Source organism: Rana temporaria, chromosome 11, assembly GCF_905171775.1.
Source record: "Rana temporaria chromosome 11, aRanTem1.1, whole genome shotgun sequence".
Taxonomy (NCBI): Eukaryota; Metazoa; Chordata; class Amphibia; order Anura; family Ranidae; genus Rana; species Rana temporaria.
Window position 1 is genome coordinate 1,481,059 of NC_053499.1, and position 19,419 is coordinate 1,500,477.

The 19,419-nt window shown below is 49.2% G+C and overlaps 1 protein-coding gene across 1 annotated transcript; it reads left to right on the top strand.

Moving 5' to 3' along the window:
- Positions 1–318: 318 nt before the first annotated feature.
- On the top strand, positions 319–19,295 carry RIC3 (RIC3 acetylcholine receptor chaperone). The gene is made up of 6 exons (XM_040327868.1): positions 319–564; positions 9,181–9,401; positions 11,555–11,633; positions 14,305–14,398; positions 15,568–15,713; positions 17,523–19,295. The coding sequence occupies exons 1-6, from the start codon at positions 450–452 to the stop codon at positions 17,987–17,989; spliced, it is 1,122 nt and encodes a 373-aa protein (XP_040183802.1). The 5' UTR covers positions 319–449; the 3' UTR covers positions 17,990–19,295.
- The last annotated feature ends 124 nt before the right edge of the window (positions 19,296–19,419 follow it).

The window sequence follows — 19,419 nt, forward strand, 5'->3', positions numbered from 1 at the left end:
TTTTTTTTTTTTTTTTTTTATTTTTTTTTTTTTTTTTTTTTTTTTTTTTTTTTTTTTTTTTTTTTTTTTTTTTTTGTATATTTTTTTATTATTTTATTTATTTTTTATTCTTTTAAAATATTTTTTTTGTGTAGAAGCTGCGTTCAGCTTCTACACAAACCGCAGAACTACAACTCCCAGCATGCTCTGCGTTGGGCATCATTATTGTTACATATTCAGCACCGAATCACAGAACAGCGACACAATGTAGCAGATGGAGGGTCACATGACTCCTGGAGGGGGGCGGGGCTGGGGGGGACAATGGCATCTGCCAACTGATGAGAGCTGCTGGACCAATAGGCAGAGCTGGGACTCCACTGGCCAGGAGATGATAGGAGCTCTGTGATTGGTCAGTGTGCTGGGGATGCTGAGCATGGCTCCCATCGCTCGGTGCTGAGCTCCAGGACACCATGGCTCTCTCCACCATCCAGAAGGTGGCCCTGTTCTCCGGCTTGGTCCTCTGCGTGTCTCTGCTGCTTCCCAAAACCTTCCTGAGCCGAGGGAAGCAAACCGCCCAGCAGGAGGGTAAGGGGGGGGGGGCATGGGGGCTGTGTCTACGGTGTCGTCTCAGGGGCCCCTCTCACCGTCTTAGGGCCCCTCTCACCGCCTTAGGGGCCCCTCTCACCACCTTAGGGGTCCTTCTCAGCATCTCAGGCTCCCCTCTCGCCGCCTTAGGGGTCCTTCTCAGCATCTCAGGGGTCCCTCTCACCTCCTAAAGGGCCCCTCTCTGTTAGGGGGCTGTGTCTACAGTGTCGTCTCAGGGGCCCCTCTCACCATCTTAGGGGCCCATCTCACCACCTTAGGGGTACTTCTCAGCGTCTCATGGGTCGCTCTCACCTCCTAAGGGGCCCCTCTCTGTTAGGGGGCTGTGTCTACGGTGTCGTCTCAGGGGCCCCTCTTACTGCCTTAGGGGTCCTTCTCAGCATTTCAGGGGCCCCTTTCGCTGACTTAGGGGTCCTTCTCAGCATCTCAGGGGGCCCTCTCGCCAACTTAGGGGTCCTTAGCATTTCAGGGGCCCCTCTCACCTCCTTAGGAGTCCTGTTCAGCGTCTCAGGGGCCCCTCTCATCGTCTAAGGGCCGCTCTCAGCACCTTAGGGGTCCTTCTCAGCGTCTCAGGGGTCCCTCTCGCCTCCTAAGGGGCCTCTCTCCATTAGGGGGCTGTGTTGACGGTGTTGTCTCGCTGACTTAGGGGTCCTCAGCATTTCAGGGGCCCCTCTCACCACCTTAGGGGCCCCTCTCAGCGTCTCAGGGGCCCCTCTCACCATCTAAGAGCCCCTTTCAGCGCCTCAGGGGCCCCTCTCACCGCCTTTGGGGCCCCTCTCAGTACCTCAGGGGCCCCTCTCACCATCTAAGGGCCCCTCTCAGCGCCTCAGGGGCCCCTCTCACCGCCTTAGGGGCCCCTCTCAGCATCTCAGTGGCCCTTCCCACCGCCTCCTGTCCTTTTCCCGCAGCCGTGTGTCTATTGGGTGATTCTTCGCCAGGCGCGGCGGCGAGGTCACAAGATAAATATTTAGTGCAGAATTTTTAGAAATAATATCTTTATATATCAATCAGTAAAAACTAAAATTGTATTTAGACCCCAAAAAATTGAGGAGAGATCGGCGCGGAGCATGCGCGGGACATTGCGCTCGTTTTACGCTTCCCAAGATGTATGAGAATTATCTGTCAGCAAAAAATCACCCCCCCCCCCCCAAATAAGGAAATTGAACACAATTCTGCATGCTTACCCCCTGAGAATAAATTCCTCCTCCTAATCTGCCCTCCTGCTGAAATCCCCCCTCCCAGCACAATTTTTTGCCCCCCAACACAAAATCCCCCCCCCAAAAAAAAATCACCTCTCCTAGCACAAATCTTCTACCCCTCAATTTTCCCCTCTGAGTACATCCTTCCCCCCCCCACTCCAAATCCCCCCTCCCAGCCCTGCACAAATCCCCCCTAATTCCCCCTCCTAGCACAAATACTCCCCCTCCCCCCCAAAAAAATGTTCACTCCCTAGTACCAATACTCATCAGCCATCCTTACTAGCACAAATTCCCCCCCCCCCCATATCACCTTATACAGCACAAATCCTCCATCCCAACACAACCCCCCCCCCCCCCAAAAAAAAAAACACCTCTCCTAGCAGACATCTTCTACCCCTAAAATTTCCCCTCAGAGTACACATCCTTCCCCACTCCAAATCCCCCCTCCCAGCCCAGCACAGCCCCCCCAATCCCCCCTCCCAGCTCAAATTCCCCCTTTTAGCAGAAAGACCCACCCAAAAAATAATGTTTCCTTCCTAGCAACCCCCCCCCCCCCAATTCAACTTATCTAGCACAAATCCCCGTAAACCCCCCCCCCCTCCCACCATATAACCTTATCTAGCACAAATCCCCCCCCCCACCATATAACCTTATCTAGCACAAATCCCCCTAAATCCCCCCCTCCTAGCACTTCCACCCAAATTTCTCCTCCTAGAACAATTCTAACCGCCACCCCCCCCCCTAAATTCCCCCTCCCAGCAAAAATCCCACCCCCCTAATCTTCTCACAATGCCTCCCCCACCTCATATGATGTCACAGTGCCCAGGGGGCAGATCCCCCCCCCTGGCCCGATCCTGTCCCGGGGTTCTGATGCCGAACCCCCCACTGAAATCAATGGAACCAATCTGTCAAAAATGTCTATTTTTGGAATAAATAGGTGGGGGGGGGGGGGTTGAATGCAATTTAAATGGTTTAAATTGCAAATGAAATTTCCCTTCTGACTTAAAAAAAAAAAAAGAGGCTCACAGACTCCCCGGAATGCACGGCGGTCTGCATGTATTTTGGGGGACCTTTAGTGGGGTATGTGGTCTTTTTTTTTTATAATTGCTTAGCAACCCCCCCGACAATGCACAGCGAACGCGCAGCCGCTTTAGGCAAAGCAACGTACCTGTATGTCGCCACCTACTTCCAGGTTTTTAAGGCGTGCCAATGAGGAGTCTCCCTCCTCATTGGCTGAGACAGCAGCGTGCCGCCATTGGCTCCCACTGCTGCCAATCAAAGTCAGTGAGCCAATGAGGAGAGAGGGGGGAGGGGCTGAACCCGCATCTCTGTGTCTGAATGGACACACAGAAGCAGCGGCTCGGCTCGGGGGCCCCCATAGAAAGCTGCTTGCTGTGGGGGCCCCTGGCGGGAGGGAGGGGCCAGGAGCGCCAAAGAGGGACCCGAGAAGATCCCGGCTGAACAGAGCACAGAGCAGGTAAAGTAGAACATGTTTAATATTGTTAAAGAAAAAAAAACTGAGGTTTTAGAACTTTGTTCCCATGTTGGTGAGGACAAGGGCCTCTTCCCGACAACCCTGGCCCGGCCAGGTGGCTTATTGAAATCTGGAAGCCCCCTTTTAAAATAAGAGGGGACCCCAGATATCACTCCTAAATAGCTCAGTGCTGCATAGGAAAAAAAATGGCATGGGTCAGGAAGGGGGGTAAAATCTTCCGGGGCTGAAGTGGTTAAAGAAGGAGGGCAGTGAAATGTTTGTTGCTGATAATTTAAATTGTATCTTTTTTTTTTTCTTCTTCTTTGTAACAATCGGTTCACACAGAACGTGGTGCGGGAAACCCCAGCGAACCATGCCGGGTTTCCCGCACCGCGCTTACGATGCGGCTGCGATCTGCGGCGGGCGTCAATGTTAAGTTAATGGTCACCCAACGCCCAGGGCAAAGACCCCAAACTGCCCAGCCTTGTAACGGAAGGAAAGGCGCCCCCATCCCTACAGTAAACCATTGCGCCGGGGGCAGCCGCTCCTCCCGCCCCCACCCCTTTGTCCCGGCCCCGAGGTTCCGCTGTATATCTAAAGCGCTGTGCAAAATGAATGGCGCTATAGAAGTACCTGAAATAAATAAATAAAATCAGCTGCTCACATTATCCCCCAGATTTCACCCCATTGGCTCTTGGTGTTGCTCTGACATCATCACATCGCCGGCTCTCACCTAATTGGCTCTTAGTGATCATCACATGACATCACCACACTGCCATTGGTTTTGAGTGATCACATGACATCGTCACATTACAAGTTTTTCGGGATGTTGACCTCAAATGTTGAGAACAATCTTTGATTTCCCGGAAGCTCGAACATTGACCAATCGGGATGGATCGTTGCTTTGTGTGAATCTCCGGTGATGATGTCATGGGTCTGATGATTGATGTTTTCTGGGCATTTTATTGGTTACTTTGTATTTATATTCATTGTGGATGAATGTATCACTTTGTATTTATTCCGCAGTGTAAAAAAGAAAGTATCATTTTATATCTTCTTCTGTGACTTTCCCGGTTTTATATTCTGTGAAATATTATCGCCGGACATTTTTGCTGTTTTGGGAATCGGGACGATGTTTGTATCGCGCTATAAAGTCGTTTTATGGCCCCTCTGACCAATATCAATACCAATGAAGAACGGGCCGGTATAATGTACAGAAAACAACGCCGATCACACGATCGATATTTCATTACAAATAGTATAAGACAGATTTATAAGCTCTATCTCCAATACTGGGAGGGTTTGTAGACATTAAAGAGAACCTGTCAGAAATAAAGGGGATAAGTAGGTTATGGAGAGCCGTCATCCAGATCCTCGCTCCGCGGCTGACATACTTGTCCTTGCTCCATTGAGAAGAGGGACAGGCATAGCAAACTACCAGTCAGTTGATACTAAAACTACCTTAGAAAGGTTTATTTTCATGGCTACAGACCTAATCCCCAACCCAATGCCTAACCTTCAACCCAATGCCTAACCTTCAACCTAATACCTAACCTTCAACCCAACACTTAAGCTTCAACCCAACACCTAACCTTCAACCCAACACCTAACCTTCAACCTAATACCTAACCTTCAACCCAACACCTAACCTTCAACCCAACACCTAACCTTCAACCCAACACCTAACCTTCAACCTAAAACCAAAACTTTAACCCAATGCCTAACCTTCCACCCCCACGCCTAACCTTCAACCTAATACCTAATCTTCAACCTAACACCTAACCTTCAGCCTAACACCTGAACTTCAACCCAACATCTAACCTTCAACCCAACACCTAACCTTCAACCCAACACCTAACCTTCAACCCAACACCTAACCTTCAACCCAACACCTAACCTTCAATCCAATACCTAACCTTCAACACCTAACCTTCAACCCAACACCTAACCATCAACCCAATGCCTAACCTTCAACCTAATACCTAACCTTCAACCCAACACCTAACCTTTAACCCAACACCTAATCTTCAACCCAATACCTTACCTTCAACCCAACACCTAACCTTCAAACCAACACTTAAGCTTCAACCTAATACCTAACTTTCAACCCAATGCCTAACCTTCAACCTAATACCTAACCTTCAACCCAACACTTAAGCTTCAACCCAACACCTAACCTTCAACCCAACACCTAACCTTCAACCTAATACCTAACCTTCAACCCAACACCTAACCTTCAACCCAACACCTAACCTTCAACCCAACACCTAACCTTCAACCTAAAACCAAAACTTTAACCCAATGCCTAACCTTCCACCCCCACGCCTAACCTTCAACCTAATACCTAATCTTCAACCTAACACCTAACCTTCAGCCTAACACCTGAACTTCAACCCAACATCTAACCTTCAACCCAACACCTAACCTTCAACCCAACACCTAACCTTCAACCCAACACCTAACCTTCAACCCAACACCTAACCTTCAATCCAATACCTAACCTTCAACACCTAACCTTCAACCCAACACCTAACCATCAACCCAATGCCTAACCTTCAACCTAATACCTAACCTTCAACCCAACACCTAACCTTTAACCCAACACCTAATCTTCAACCCAATACCTTACCTTCAACCCAACACCTAACCTTCAAACCAACACTTAAGCTTCAACCTAATACCTAACTTTCAACCCAACACAACTTCAGACCAGCACCTAACTATCAATGTAACACCTAACCTTTAGACCAACACTTAACTTTTAACCCAACACCTAACCTTCAGCCCAACACCTTAACTATAATCCAACACCTAAACTTCAACCCAACACCTAACTTTCAACCTAAAACCAAAACTTTAACCCAATGCCTAACCTTCCACCCCCACGCCTAACCTTCAACCTAATACAAAATCTTCAACCTAACACCTAATCAAAACACCTAACCTTCAGCCCAACACCTGAACTTCCACCCAACACCTAACCTTCAACTCAAAATCTAACCTTTAACCCAACACCTAACCTTCAATCCAACACCTAATCTTCAACCCAACACCTTACCTTCAACCCAACACTTAAGCTTTCAACCAATGCCTAACCTTTAATCTAATACCTAACCTTCAACCTAACACATAAACTTCAGCCCAACACCTATCAATGTAACACCTAACCTTCAGCTCAACACCTGAACTTCAACCCAAAACATAAACTTCAACCCACACCTAACCTTCAGGCTGGGTTCCCACTAATGCGAATCGGATGTGGAGTTTCCCCGCACCCAATTCGCATGAAAAGAGATTTTGACTGTCTCTCTATGGAGCTGGTTCACACATCTCCGTGGCGGCTGCAGAGCAGCTTGGGCTCCGTTTCAGGGCCAAATTTAGGCAAAAATGTGGCTCTGATTCGTCCCTGAAACAGAGCAAAGGGACGTACCAGACCCCTGCTGCGAGCCCCAACTGGCATCGGTGTGAACCCAGCCTTACCTTACACCTAAACTTGAAGGAGTGTCCCCCCCCCCCCAGCCAGGTCCGTTCAGTGGAATATCCATTAAAAATCCCAAACCATCGTTATCTGTATTTGTATATATCTGTATTGTTGCTCCAATTTAGAAAGGAACAATGTAACGTTGGATGGAGGTGATTTGGCGTCTTTTGCATAATGTTGGGTTGCGGGAACCTTTCGATGAACGTGTTTTTCCCGGGATGATGAAGTGTTCGCCCTGGAAAGTCCAGCCGGCCTTGATGTAGATTGTCTGTCAGTACAGGAATTAATATTGATTGCTGCGGTCCCTTCCAACATCCAGCGACATTCCCCCAATCAGGCGGCGGTGACCTGGCCCTTCCACTGGCGTTGCCCATCATAGGAATTGACGTTTAATTAAAGATTACAGCGCGTTCCGACGCATTGTTCCACACTCTATTTCCTAAGCATAGCGCGCCGCAATCCATCATGGCTGACAGGTCGGTGATAGTCTCGCCTTTTGTCAACCTCGAATACAATTCAATCTCGGAATGTTTGTTAAACGTCCAGCAAATGGTTCCCTTTCAACCTCGGGGTCCGTCAGCAACGTCCAGAACTTTAAAATTTTAAGAAAATAAGTGTTCCGGCTTTGGCAGGACTCAAAAGTTGGAATTAAGTTTTGGGGGAGAGATTTTCAAATCTGACTCAAGGACAAGTCAAGGGGGTGGGGGGATTTAATCTGGCCTCCCAAGTCTTGCACAGTTATACCGGCAGATATAAAAGACACAAAAAATATCACTTTGTATCTTTTCATATATCCAGGGGAGTAGCTACAGGGGTCGCAAGGGTCTCACTTATTAATAAATGTGATGCCTATCAATAAATGTATCTTTTTATATCCTCCCAAGTCTTGCACAGTTATACCGGCAGACAAAAAATATCACTTTGTATCCTTTCATATATCATGGGGCGTAGCTACAGGGGTCGCAAGGGTCTCGCTTATGACCCGGCCTATCAATAAATGCATCTTTTTATATCCTCCCTTCCATTCTGCACAGATGTACCGGCTCCTCCCCCTGGACTGAAATTCTTCTTCTTCGGATTTCACTGCACACTGTGAGCTTCTCACCATGTGCATTAGAAGCTGCAGCAAGTCAGATAGAGGCCCCGCCCCATTTCCTGGCCGGAGGGTATCCAGCATCATCTAGCTCTTTCCTACCCAGTTCCTGGTCAGTTTTGTCAATCATTGAGGCTCAGTGATCCCCAGGGGGTTCTTCATGCAAATACAATCTGCCTAGGAATGCCCACTCCTCCAGGCTCACACCCAACACTATTCCTCCCACTGACCCCAATGATGGGACACTATTCCTCCCACTGACACCAATGATGGGACACTATTCCTCCCACTGACACCAATGATGGGAAACTATTCCCCCCCACTGACACCAATGATGGGACACTATTCCTCCCACTGACACCAATGATGGGGACACTATTCCTCCCACTGATACCAGTGATGGGACACTATTCCTCCCACTGACACCAATGATGGGACACTATTCCTCCCACTGATACCAATGATGGGACACTATTCCTCCCACTGACACCAATGATGGGACACTATTCCTCCCTCTGACACAAATGATGGGACACCATTCCTCCCACTGACCCCAATGATGGGACACTATTCCTCCCACACTGACACCAATGATGGGACACTATTCCTCCCACTGATACCAATGATGGGACACTATTCCTCCCACTGACACCAATGATGGGACACTATTGCTCCCACTGACACCAATGATGGAACACTATTCCTCCCACTGACACCAATGATGGGACACTATTCCTCCCACTGACACCAATGATGGGACTCTATTCCTCCCACTGACACCAATGATGGGACACTATTCCCCCAACTGACACCAATGATGGGACACTATTCTCCCACTGACACCAATGATGGGACACTATTCCTCCCACTGACACCAATGATGGGACACTATTCCTCCCACTGACACCAATGATGGGACACTATTCCTCCCACTGACACCAATGATGGGACACTATTCCTCCCACTGACACCAATGATGGGGACACTATTCCTCCGACTGACACCAATGATGGGACACTATTCCTCCCACTGATACCAATGATGGGACACTATTCCTCCCACTGACACCAATGATGGGACACTATTCCTCCCACTGATACCAATGATGGGACACTATTCCTCCCACTGACACCAATGATGGGACACTATTCCTCCCACTGACACCAATGATGGGACACTCCTCCAAGAATGAGGCATTTTCTACTGGTGACAGTCCGGCTCCCCTAAAGTCTGAAGCACAGTAAACTGGTCCTTAGATTAAAATGTTTGGAGCCCCTTGGCCCAGAGATGGAAATTCTATTCGTTGCTGGAGACCCGTCTGCTATTCTTGACAGGTGCATTTATTTTCCAGGAGGTTCCGGTCGGTTCCCGTCATCCGCCCCTCATGGCAAGTCATCGGACGCCAGAAGTCCCGGCAATTTGTTCCCGAGGTCCCACCTGTCGGAGGCCGTGTCCAAGTCCAAGACCGGAGGAGGGGGCGGAGGGAGCGGCGGGAGACAAAGCCTGGTGGGGCAGATTATTCCCATCTATGGATTCGGGATCCTGCTCTACATCCTGTACATCCTCTTCAAGGTAAGTCCGGGTGTGCCGGGCCCGGGAATGGGAACGTTTTGTGTGTAGAAGATTACGTTGTGTCCGGCGTTGGTCCGGGTACACCATGGAGAAGGCCGATCTATGAAGCCCCATGTCTGTGTCCCAACACAGGACACCTAAAGAGGGTGTGGGGAATTCCATATTTCAGGGCGTTCCCAACCTCAGTCCTCAAGCACCCCCAACAGGTCATGTTTTCAGGATTTCCCTAAACCTCGCAGAGATGTTTCAACTCAAGGTCAATGGCTTGGTATTTTATCTAAGGCAAATTCACAAAACTTGGCCTGTTGGGGGTGTTAAAGTCTCCTTTTCCCCCTCATTTCCCTTTGTTTGGAATGAGCAGTGCACGGTAGTTGGGGTCGTGTGCACTGCTTTTTAACATTAGATTGAGGCTCATTTTGTGAAGGGGAATCGGGTAGTTTTTTTAAAATCGAAGCCGTACTTACCGTTTTAGAGAGCGATCTTCTGCGCCGCTTCCGGGTATGGGCTGTGGGACTGGGCGTTCCTATTTGATTGACAGGCTTCCGACGGTCGCATACATCGCATCACGAGTAGCCGAAAGAAGCCGAACGTGACGCGGAAAATCGTGACGCGATGTATGCGGCCGTCGGAAGCCTGTCGGAAGCCTGTCAATCAATTAGGAACGCCCAGTCCCGCAGCCCATACCCGGAAGCGGCGGAGAAGATTGCTCTCTAAAACGGTAAGTACGGCTTCGATTTTAAAAAAAACTACCCGATTCCCCTTCACAAAATGAGCATCAATCTAATGTTAAAAATTTACATTTCCGGGTGAACCTCCACTTTAAGAACACATACTGGGATATCATTATTATTTTTTTTTACCAGTTTGGTGTCACTTTAACCACTTCCGGGCCGCCGCATGTACATTTACGTCCGCAGAATGGCACGGACAGGCACATCAACGCACCTGTACGTCCCTGCCTAGACGTGGGTCGGGGGTCCGATCGGGTACATGCGGCGGTTCCCGTGGCATCAGGAGCGATCCGGGACGAGGGCGCGGCTATTCGTTTCTAGCCGCCCCCTCGCGATTGCTCCCCGGAGCTGAAGAACGGGGAGAGCCGTATGTAAACACGGCTTCCCCGTGCTTCACTGGCGGCTGCATCGATCGAGTGATCCCTTTTATAGGGAGACTCGATCGATGACGTCAGACCTACAGCCACACCCCCCTACAGTTGTAAACACACACTAGGTGAAGCTGAACTCCTACAGCGCCCCCTGTGGTTAACTCCCAAACTGCAACTGTGATTTTCACAATAAACAATGCAATTTAAATGCATTTTTTGCTGTGAAAATGACAATGGTCCCAAAAATGTGTCAACATTGTCCGATGTGTCCGCCGTAATGTCGCAGTGACGAAAAAAATCGCTGATCGCCGCCATTAGTAGTAAAAAAAAAAAAATTAATAAAAATGCAATAAAACTATCCCCTATTTTGTAAACGCTATAAATTTTGCGCAAAAATCAATCGATAAACGCTTATTGCGATTTTTTTTTTACCAAAAATAGGTACAAGTATGCGTATCGGCCTAAACTGAGGAAAACATTTTTTTTTATATATGTTTTTGGGGGATATTTATTGTAGCAAAAAGTAAAAAATATTGAATTTTTTTCAAAATTGTCGCTCTATTTTTGTTTATAGCGCAAAAAATAAAAACCGCCGAGGTGATCAAATACCACCAAAAGAAAGCTCTATTTGTGGGGAAAAAAGGACGCCAATTTTGTTTGGGAGCCACGTCGCACGACCGCGCAATTGTCTGTTAAAGCGACGCAGTCCCAAACTGTAAAAACACCTTGGGTCTTTAGGCAGCAATATGGTCCGGGGCTTAAGTGGTTAAAAATTAACTTTTCGGGTGAACTCCCGCTTTAATTTAAAAACTTCTACAATCCAGCCGAATGTTTATTTTGTGTACAATTATACATTTAAAAAAAATGTCCCACAAATTGTGTGAAATGATTTTGGAAAATTCTCGGTGAAATGAATGAATCGTTGTCTCCGCTTCTTTGTCGATCTTCCATCTCGCTCGGCTCTCTTGCTGCAAAATACATTTTCTGAGCATCGGATTTATTCCTGTTTTCCAATCACTTTTTTTTTTTTTTTTTATGATTCGATCCTCAGCTCTCCTCCAAAGGGAAAAGCCCAAATCCTGAGCCGAAAATTGCGCCGATCGGCAATGGGAACCTCAAGAGAAAGATCAGTAAGTCGCCCCTTTAAATATCTTTGTTTTGCGGCAGATGAAAGTCCAACGGCGGGATTTGTTGGTAGAAATGCCCATGTGGTCCACATCACAGATCGATTACTGCGATCAGGAATCCCGCCACTGAAGAAGACGTCTGTCAGGTGGGAGGAGCAAAACTGGGAACTTCCACTTCACCGAAATCTCTGTGAAAATTGGGAGGTTACGGCAATTTTTTTCCATTCGGAGGAGGCGGGAAGGTGAAAGTAAAGCAGAACTTTGGGCACAATTTGGGCACACCTCCCAAATATTTGAGATGGGAATGAGGGACACCTATCAGCAAAAGTAGGCAGGCATAGGACACACCCCTTGCCACGCCCCCTTAAAGGAGAATTGTAAAAAAAAAAACAAGGGGGTGGATTCAGAAAGCAATTGCGTCTGCGTATCCATAGATACGCAGCGCAATTGCTAATTTGCGCCAGGGCGTATCGACTTTTCTGTATTCAGAAAGCTCGATACGCCGACTGCAGCCTAAGATATGACTGGCATAAGGCTCTTATGCCGTCGTATCGCAGGGTGCATTCTTACGATGGCCACTAGGTGGCGTTCCCGTAGTGGTCAGCGTAGAGTATGCAGATTGCATACTCACGCCGATTCACAACCGTACGCGCGCCCTGCGTACGCATTTTACGTCGTTTACGTTAGTCGGGTTCTGCGTAAGGCTGCCCATGCTATTAGCAGGGGCAGCCAATGCTAAGTATACCCGTCGTTCCCGCGTCGCGATTTTTAAAAATTACGTCGTTTGCGTAAGTGAATCGTGAATGGCGCTGGACGCCATTTACGTTCACGTTGAAGCAAATGACGTCCTTGCGACGTCATTTACCGCAATGCACGTCGGGAAACTTTCCCGACGGAGCATGCGCACTACGTTCGGCGTGGGAACGCACCTAATTTAAATGATCCACGCCCCCTACGGGATCATTTAAATTACGCGCGCTTACGCCGGCCAGTTTTACGGAGCGCCCGCGCAAATTACGGAGCCACTGCTTCGTGAATGAAGCGTAGCGCACGTAATTTACGGAGGCGTAGCGTAAAAACGGTACGCTGCGCCTCCGTAGTAGTGTGCGCCCCTACCTGAATCCACCCCAAGATTGGTTAAACCCACAAGTGGTTTTTTTACCATTACTATTCCTTTATATTGGCTTTTGGAATTTACAAATACAGCAATTTATAAATCAGATGAAAGGTTTAGCGCTGTAAAATACTTTTCAATAGATAAAACGTTTTATATACAACTCTATGGATCAGAGCAAAATGTGGGGCAAATGAGAAGGGAAGAGGGACAGAGGGGCATTGCTCCAAATCAGGGACAGTCCCTCGAAATCAGCGTAAATTACGTTCACGTCACAGGCATTGAGCCAACGTATCTTTGGGCGTAAATACGACGTGATACTGAGCATGCGCGCGCATGCGCCGTTCGTTCGGCCATGCATCTACATGAGGTCAAGCCTCATTTAAATACAACACGCCCCCTACAGCCTACTTTGAATTAGGCGCGCTTACGCTGGCCCATTTACGCTACGCCGCCGTAACTTAGGAGGCAAGTGCTTTGTGAATACAGCACTTGCCTCCTAAGTTGCGGCGGTGTAGCGTAAATACGGTACGCTACGCCCGCGCAGCGTAGATCGGCCGTACCTGAATCTGGGCCATAGTGTCTACAAAATAGGGAATCGTTTTTTTTTTTTTACTAGTAATGGCGGCGATCAGCGATTTTTATCATGACTACGACATTATGGCGTACACATCGGAACACTTTTGGCGCTGTTTTGGGACCATTCACATTTATACAGCGATCAGTGCTATAAAAATACACTGATTACTGTAAAAATTACACTGCCAGTGAATGAGGTTAACCACAAGGTGGCGCTGAAGGGGGTTAAGTGTTCCCTAGGGAGTGATTCTTACTGTTAGGGGGAGGAACTACCAGTGACACGTCACTGATCTCTGCTCCCGATCACAGGGAACATTCAAACAGTGACATGTCACTAGGCAGAACAGGGGAATGCCTTGTTTACATGGGCATCTCCCCGTTGTGCCTTTGCCCACCGCAATCGCGGGCCGCCCGGGAACATCGAGTTCCTGCGATCCGCGAGCGCACTCATGAGGCAAGCGGCGGGCGCATGCCCGCTGGGCAGCAAATCTGAAGGGACGTACAGGTACGCCCATTTGCCTGCCCGCGCCATTCGCCGACGTATATCGGCGGGCGATCGCGGCGGGCGCTATGTGGTGATAAATGGACCCCCGATGGGGAGAAGGTCGCTGACCCCGCTATTGATACAAAGTAAAGAAACGATTCCCAATTTTCCCGTTTTCAGCCGAATGTTTCTCGGGGTGTTTCTGCCGCGGTTTGCGGACACGACGGAAGATCAGGAAACACGTTTCATCTTATTAAACAAATAAATAAATTCTCCTATCTGCGCACAGCGGCGATAACGCCTGCCGCGATTATCACAGAGAAATGCGAAGGAAAGGCGAGGCCGATGGAGGAAAACGGGGGGAATCCTAATTGAAATCTCCCCCATTGATAGATCTGCGGGGGAGGGGTTTTCAGACGATGATGAATTGTAACATTGTATCTGCCGGCAGATTATTCCGTATTTATCATCCCGTCTTTCTCTTTTGTTGTTTTCAGCCGACTACGAGCTCAGCCAACTGCAAGATAAACTGCGCGAGACGGAGGACGCCATGGAAAAAATTATCTCCCGCCTCGGACCCGACAGCGAGCGGTACGACCGCGCTCTAATGAAACCTATAAATCAATAATGCGCAAAATAAACCCGCCATTAGATTCTCGTTCCCCGCCAGACACCCCTTCAGAGTCACCCCGGAATTTAATATTCCCAGTTATTATAATAACCAAGCGCATGCGATGTAGAGAAATATATTATTACAAATATATACATTCAGATCACCGGAACTCATCAAATGGTATGGAGGATACTTACCTGTCTTTGTTCTGTAGATACAGAGATATGAGAGATCCCTTACCGGTCTCCAGAGGCGGCTCTCTAATTAGGCTAATTTGCCTGGACTGACCTGAGAGGCGGGGGGGTGCCACTGCTAATTGGGAAAATTGAGAAGGGGGGGTGCCACAAATTGAGATTTTTTTTTAGAAATTAAAAAATATATACCGTATTTATCGGGGTATAGCGCGCTCCCGCGTATAGCGCGCACCAAAGTTGCCCGAATTCCTGTGGAAAAAATATTTTTTTGTACTTACAGTTTTGGTGTCTTGCGCGCGGCGTCCATCGGCGGCCTCGTCGGGTCCGGCGTCTGTCTGCGGCTCCGGGTGTCCTCTTCATCGGGTCCGGCGTCCTCCCCGCTCGTTCCCGCGCCGAGTTTGAATACTGCGCCGGCATATACCGAGCGCTGTACACTCGTGTATCTTCGGGCAGGCTCGGCAACTCTCGCGCTCACGTCCTGTACGCTCAGGACGTCAGCGCGAGAAGCACCGAGACTGCCCGAAGATACACGAGTGTACTGCGCCCGGTATATGCCGGCGCAGTATTCAAACTCGGCGCGGGAAAGCGGGTATCGGCGTATACCGCGCACCCGCGATTTTGCCCTGAATTTCAGGGCAAAATAGTGCGCGGAATACGCCGATAAATACGGTATATATATATATATAAAAAAAGGGGGGTAGCCATACGGGGCCCTTTGATAAAAAGAAAAAAGAAATAAAAAAATATATTTAAAAAATGAAAAAAAAAAAAAAAAAAAATAATATATATATATATATATATATAAACAATTTATAAAAAAAAAAGGGGGGGTTGCCATCCGGGGCCCTGGGGACCTCTGTTTTCTGTTCTGTAGATACAGAGATAAGTTATGAGAGACACTTACCTGCACATGGGTGGGGTTACTCTTTAATTTGTGCCGTTCCTCATTGCAGGGGGGAAAATGTCACCACAGATGAGGAGCAGCAGCTACTGAAGAGGCTGAAGGAGATCACCCGAGTGATGAAGGAGGGGAAGATTCTGGAAGGGGTATCTCCGGAGCAGGAGGCCGAGGAGGCCCCATACATGGAGGACTGGGAAGGTACCCGAAATACAGAGACCACTGAGCCAATCACATCGGTCTCTGTACAGAGGAGCTTACAGTCTAATGTCCCCTCCCCCCACAGTCACATCAGTCTCTGTACAGAGGAGCTTACACTCTAATGTCCCCTCCCCCTCACACATCACATCAGTCTCTGTACAGAGGAGCTTACACTCTAATGTCCCCTCCCCCCCCACATCACATCAGTCTCTGTACAGAGGAGCTTACACTCTAATGTCCCCTCCCCCCACAGTCACATCAGTCTCTGTACAGAGGAGCTTACACTCTAATGTCCCCTCCCCCCCACAGTCACATCAGTCTCTGTACAGAGGAGCTTACACTCTAATGTCCCCTCCCCCCCACAGTCACATCAATCTCTGTACAGAGGAGCTTACACTCTAATGTCCCCTCCCCCCACAGTCACATCAGTCTCTGTACAGAGGAGCTTACACTCTAATGTCCCCTCCCCCCCAATAGTCACATCAGTCTCTGTACAGAGGAGCTTACACTCTAATGTCCCCTCCCCCCACATCACATCAGTCTCTGTACAGAGGAGCTTACACTCTAATGTCCCCTCCCCCCACATCACATCAGTCTCTGTACAGAGGAGCTTACACTCTAATGTCCCCCCCCCCCACATCACATCAGTCTCTGTACAGAGGAGCTTACACTCTAATGTCCCCTCCCCCCACATCACATCAGTCTCTGTACAGAGGAGCTTACACTCTAATGTCCCCTCCCCCCACATCACATCAGTCTCTGTACAGAGGAGCTTACACTCTAATCCCCCTCCCCCCCACATCACATCAGTCTCTGTACAGAGGAGCTTACACTCTAATCCCCCTCCCCCCCACATCACATCAGTCTCTATACAGAGGAGCTTACACTCTAATGTCCCCCCCCCCCCCACAGTCACATCAGTCTCTGTACAGAGGAGCTTACACTCTAATGTCCCCTCCCCCCCACATCACATCAGTCTCTGTACAGAGGAGCTTACACTCTAATGTCCCCTCCCCCCCCACAGTCACATCAGTCTCTGTACAGAGGAGCTTACACTCTAATGTCCCCTCCCCCACAGTCACATCAGTCTCTGTACAGAGGAGCTTACACTCTAATGTCCCCTCCCCCCCACAGTCACATCAGTCTCTGTACAGAGGAGCTTACACTCTAATGTCCCCTCCCCCCACATCACATCAGTCTCTGTACAGAGGAGCTTACACTCTAATGTCCCCTCCCCCCCCCACATCACATCAGTCTCTGTACAGAGGAGCTTACACTCTAATGTCCCCTCCCCCCCCACATCACATCAGTCTCTGTACAGAGGAGCTTACACTCTAATGTCCCCTCCCCCCACAGTCACATCAGTCTCTGTACAGAGGAGCTTACACTCTAATGTCCCCTCCCCCACATCACATCAGTCTCTGTACAGAGGAGCTTACACTCTAATGTCCCCTCCCCCCACATCACATCAGTCTCTGTACAGAGGAGCTTACACTCTAATGTCCCCTCCCCCCACAGTCACATCAGTCTCTGTACAGAGGAGCTTACACTCTAATGTCCCCTCCCCCCACATCACATCAGTCTCTGTACAGAGGAGCTTACACTCTAATGTCCCCTCCCCCCACATCACATCAGTCTCTGTACAGAGGAGCTTACACTTTAATGTCCCCCCTCAAAGTGAGGGGGGTAAAAAATCCTGCACTCGGAGTTGCCGGAACTTTTTCTTTTGCTGAAGTTTTCCAAAGCACAAGCTCTTCATTTCCGCCTCCACAGTTGATTGGCCGCTTTTCTTGCTTCTTTCATCAACAGGTTATCCAGAAGAGACCTATCCCGTCTACGACCCCTCCCAGCGCCGGCGGAAGCGCGATACCATCCTGATCGATCGCTCCGTCCTGACGCAGCCCTCGGCGGAGGAGATCGCAGAGCAGATGGAATTCAGAGAAGAAGAGAGTCCGTTATGCGCAGGCAACTTGCCGAAGGTCGGAGATAGCGGACAAGTCCAATGTGCACCACGTGACCCCCCCATCTACAAATCAGCGCCGCGCTCGGAGGACAACGCGGAGGCGTGGAGCGACAGCGAAGACGAAGAAGACCCGGAGGTCATCGCAGAAAACGCCGGCTTCGTAGCAGCCAGTGACAGCGAAGGGGATCCGTTGGGAGAGGATTCCATGGCGGACTCCGCCGCAGATGGCCGTTCGCCGGCCGCGCTCAACGGTCACGTGTGCGACGACGTGGGAACTCTGCGAAAACGGGGCAAGAAGGGATCTGAGTATTAAATGGGCTCCTAATCCGAAAATAGATCGAGCTCCGTCACCCGATGTGCTTCGATGTGAACCGAGCGCGCCATTGTGGGTGAAGAACCGATGGGAATATGGCGAGCGCCGAGTGACAAACGATCGAAAAAAGAGACAAATATATCTTAAGAATGACCACAGAAATATAAAACCACCACCGAGCTCACCTACGTATCCCTATAACCAGCAGGACAGCCAGTGAAATCACCAATATGACGTCTGACGCCAACTGAAATCAGGCTCGCGATGGGATTGGCCGGTGAGCACAAGAGATGAGATATTTAAATTAACTCAGGGTGGGTTGTACCTGTAAATCTTGGGAACTGTGGGCGGCACCAGATGTGGCTCACCTTGCGATACAAACTCTGCTGACGTCTTACAGTACGAAACGTACAGAACGTCTTACAGTACGAAACATTCAAGGGCGAGCCGACGTCAGTAACATTCCTTCCAGGACACCGGAAGACTTACATTGTGTATTATAGACGTAGAGTCCCGGCTTGTTCTACTGGGGTGCAAATGACCCCCAGAAGGGGCAACTCCATTATAAGGGGCTGTCCTGCTTTACCTACTAGGGACTTGCCCTGGAGCTGTGCCCACCGACCCTCCAGAGCCAACAATCCGACTTCGAGAACTTGAATCTTCTTCTGTAAAATGTATCAACTTAATGTCTTAAATAGAGAGAGGGTGGGGCTACAGGACACCCAAACACAGCCGAAAATGGCCCCTCCACTTAGTAGTATCTTCTGGTATCTTTTGCCTTTGCCATTGGCTAATATGGACTCCGCAAGCCAGATGGGCGGCTACATTTAAGTGTCTTCAACCTCCATCACAGGACTCTTCAGACCCCCCCCCCCCCCCCCTCACTGGCCTTTAATTGCAGATGAAAAGGAGGCAAAGACTGGACCTATCTGCAGATACCCTCCAAACAAAGCCGTCTAGATCAGGGGTCTCCAAACTGCTGCTTGAGGGCCGAATGAGGCCCCTTGCTAGCCCTTTATCCAGGCCCTTGGGGCAATATTCCTCCCACCGACACCTACAACGGGTCACCATTTCTTCCACTAATACCAATGATGGAGCACTACTCCTCCTCCTCCTCCTACTGACCACCAACCCCGAGGCCATTATTATTCTCACTGATGCTGGGCCCCGGAACATTTTCAACCCACAATCCGGCCCCCTTAAAGTCTGAAGGACAGTAAACTGACCCTTTGTTTGGAAAGTTTGGAGACCCCCAGCTCTAGAACATATGTTCTCAACCATTAAGCCTTGGCCTGAGGCCTAGATGTGGTCTTTCTCCTTATTTAGCATAGTCCCTCCCAGCTCCCATAATTGCCTTCAGTGCCCCACAACCCCCCACAGTGCCCCCGTCCTTCCGCAGTGCCCTCAAGTTGCAAATCCCCTAACTTACC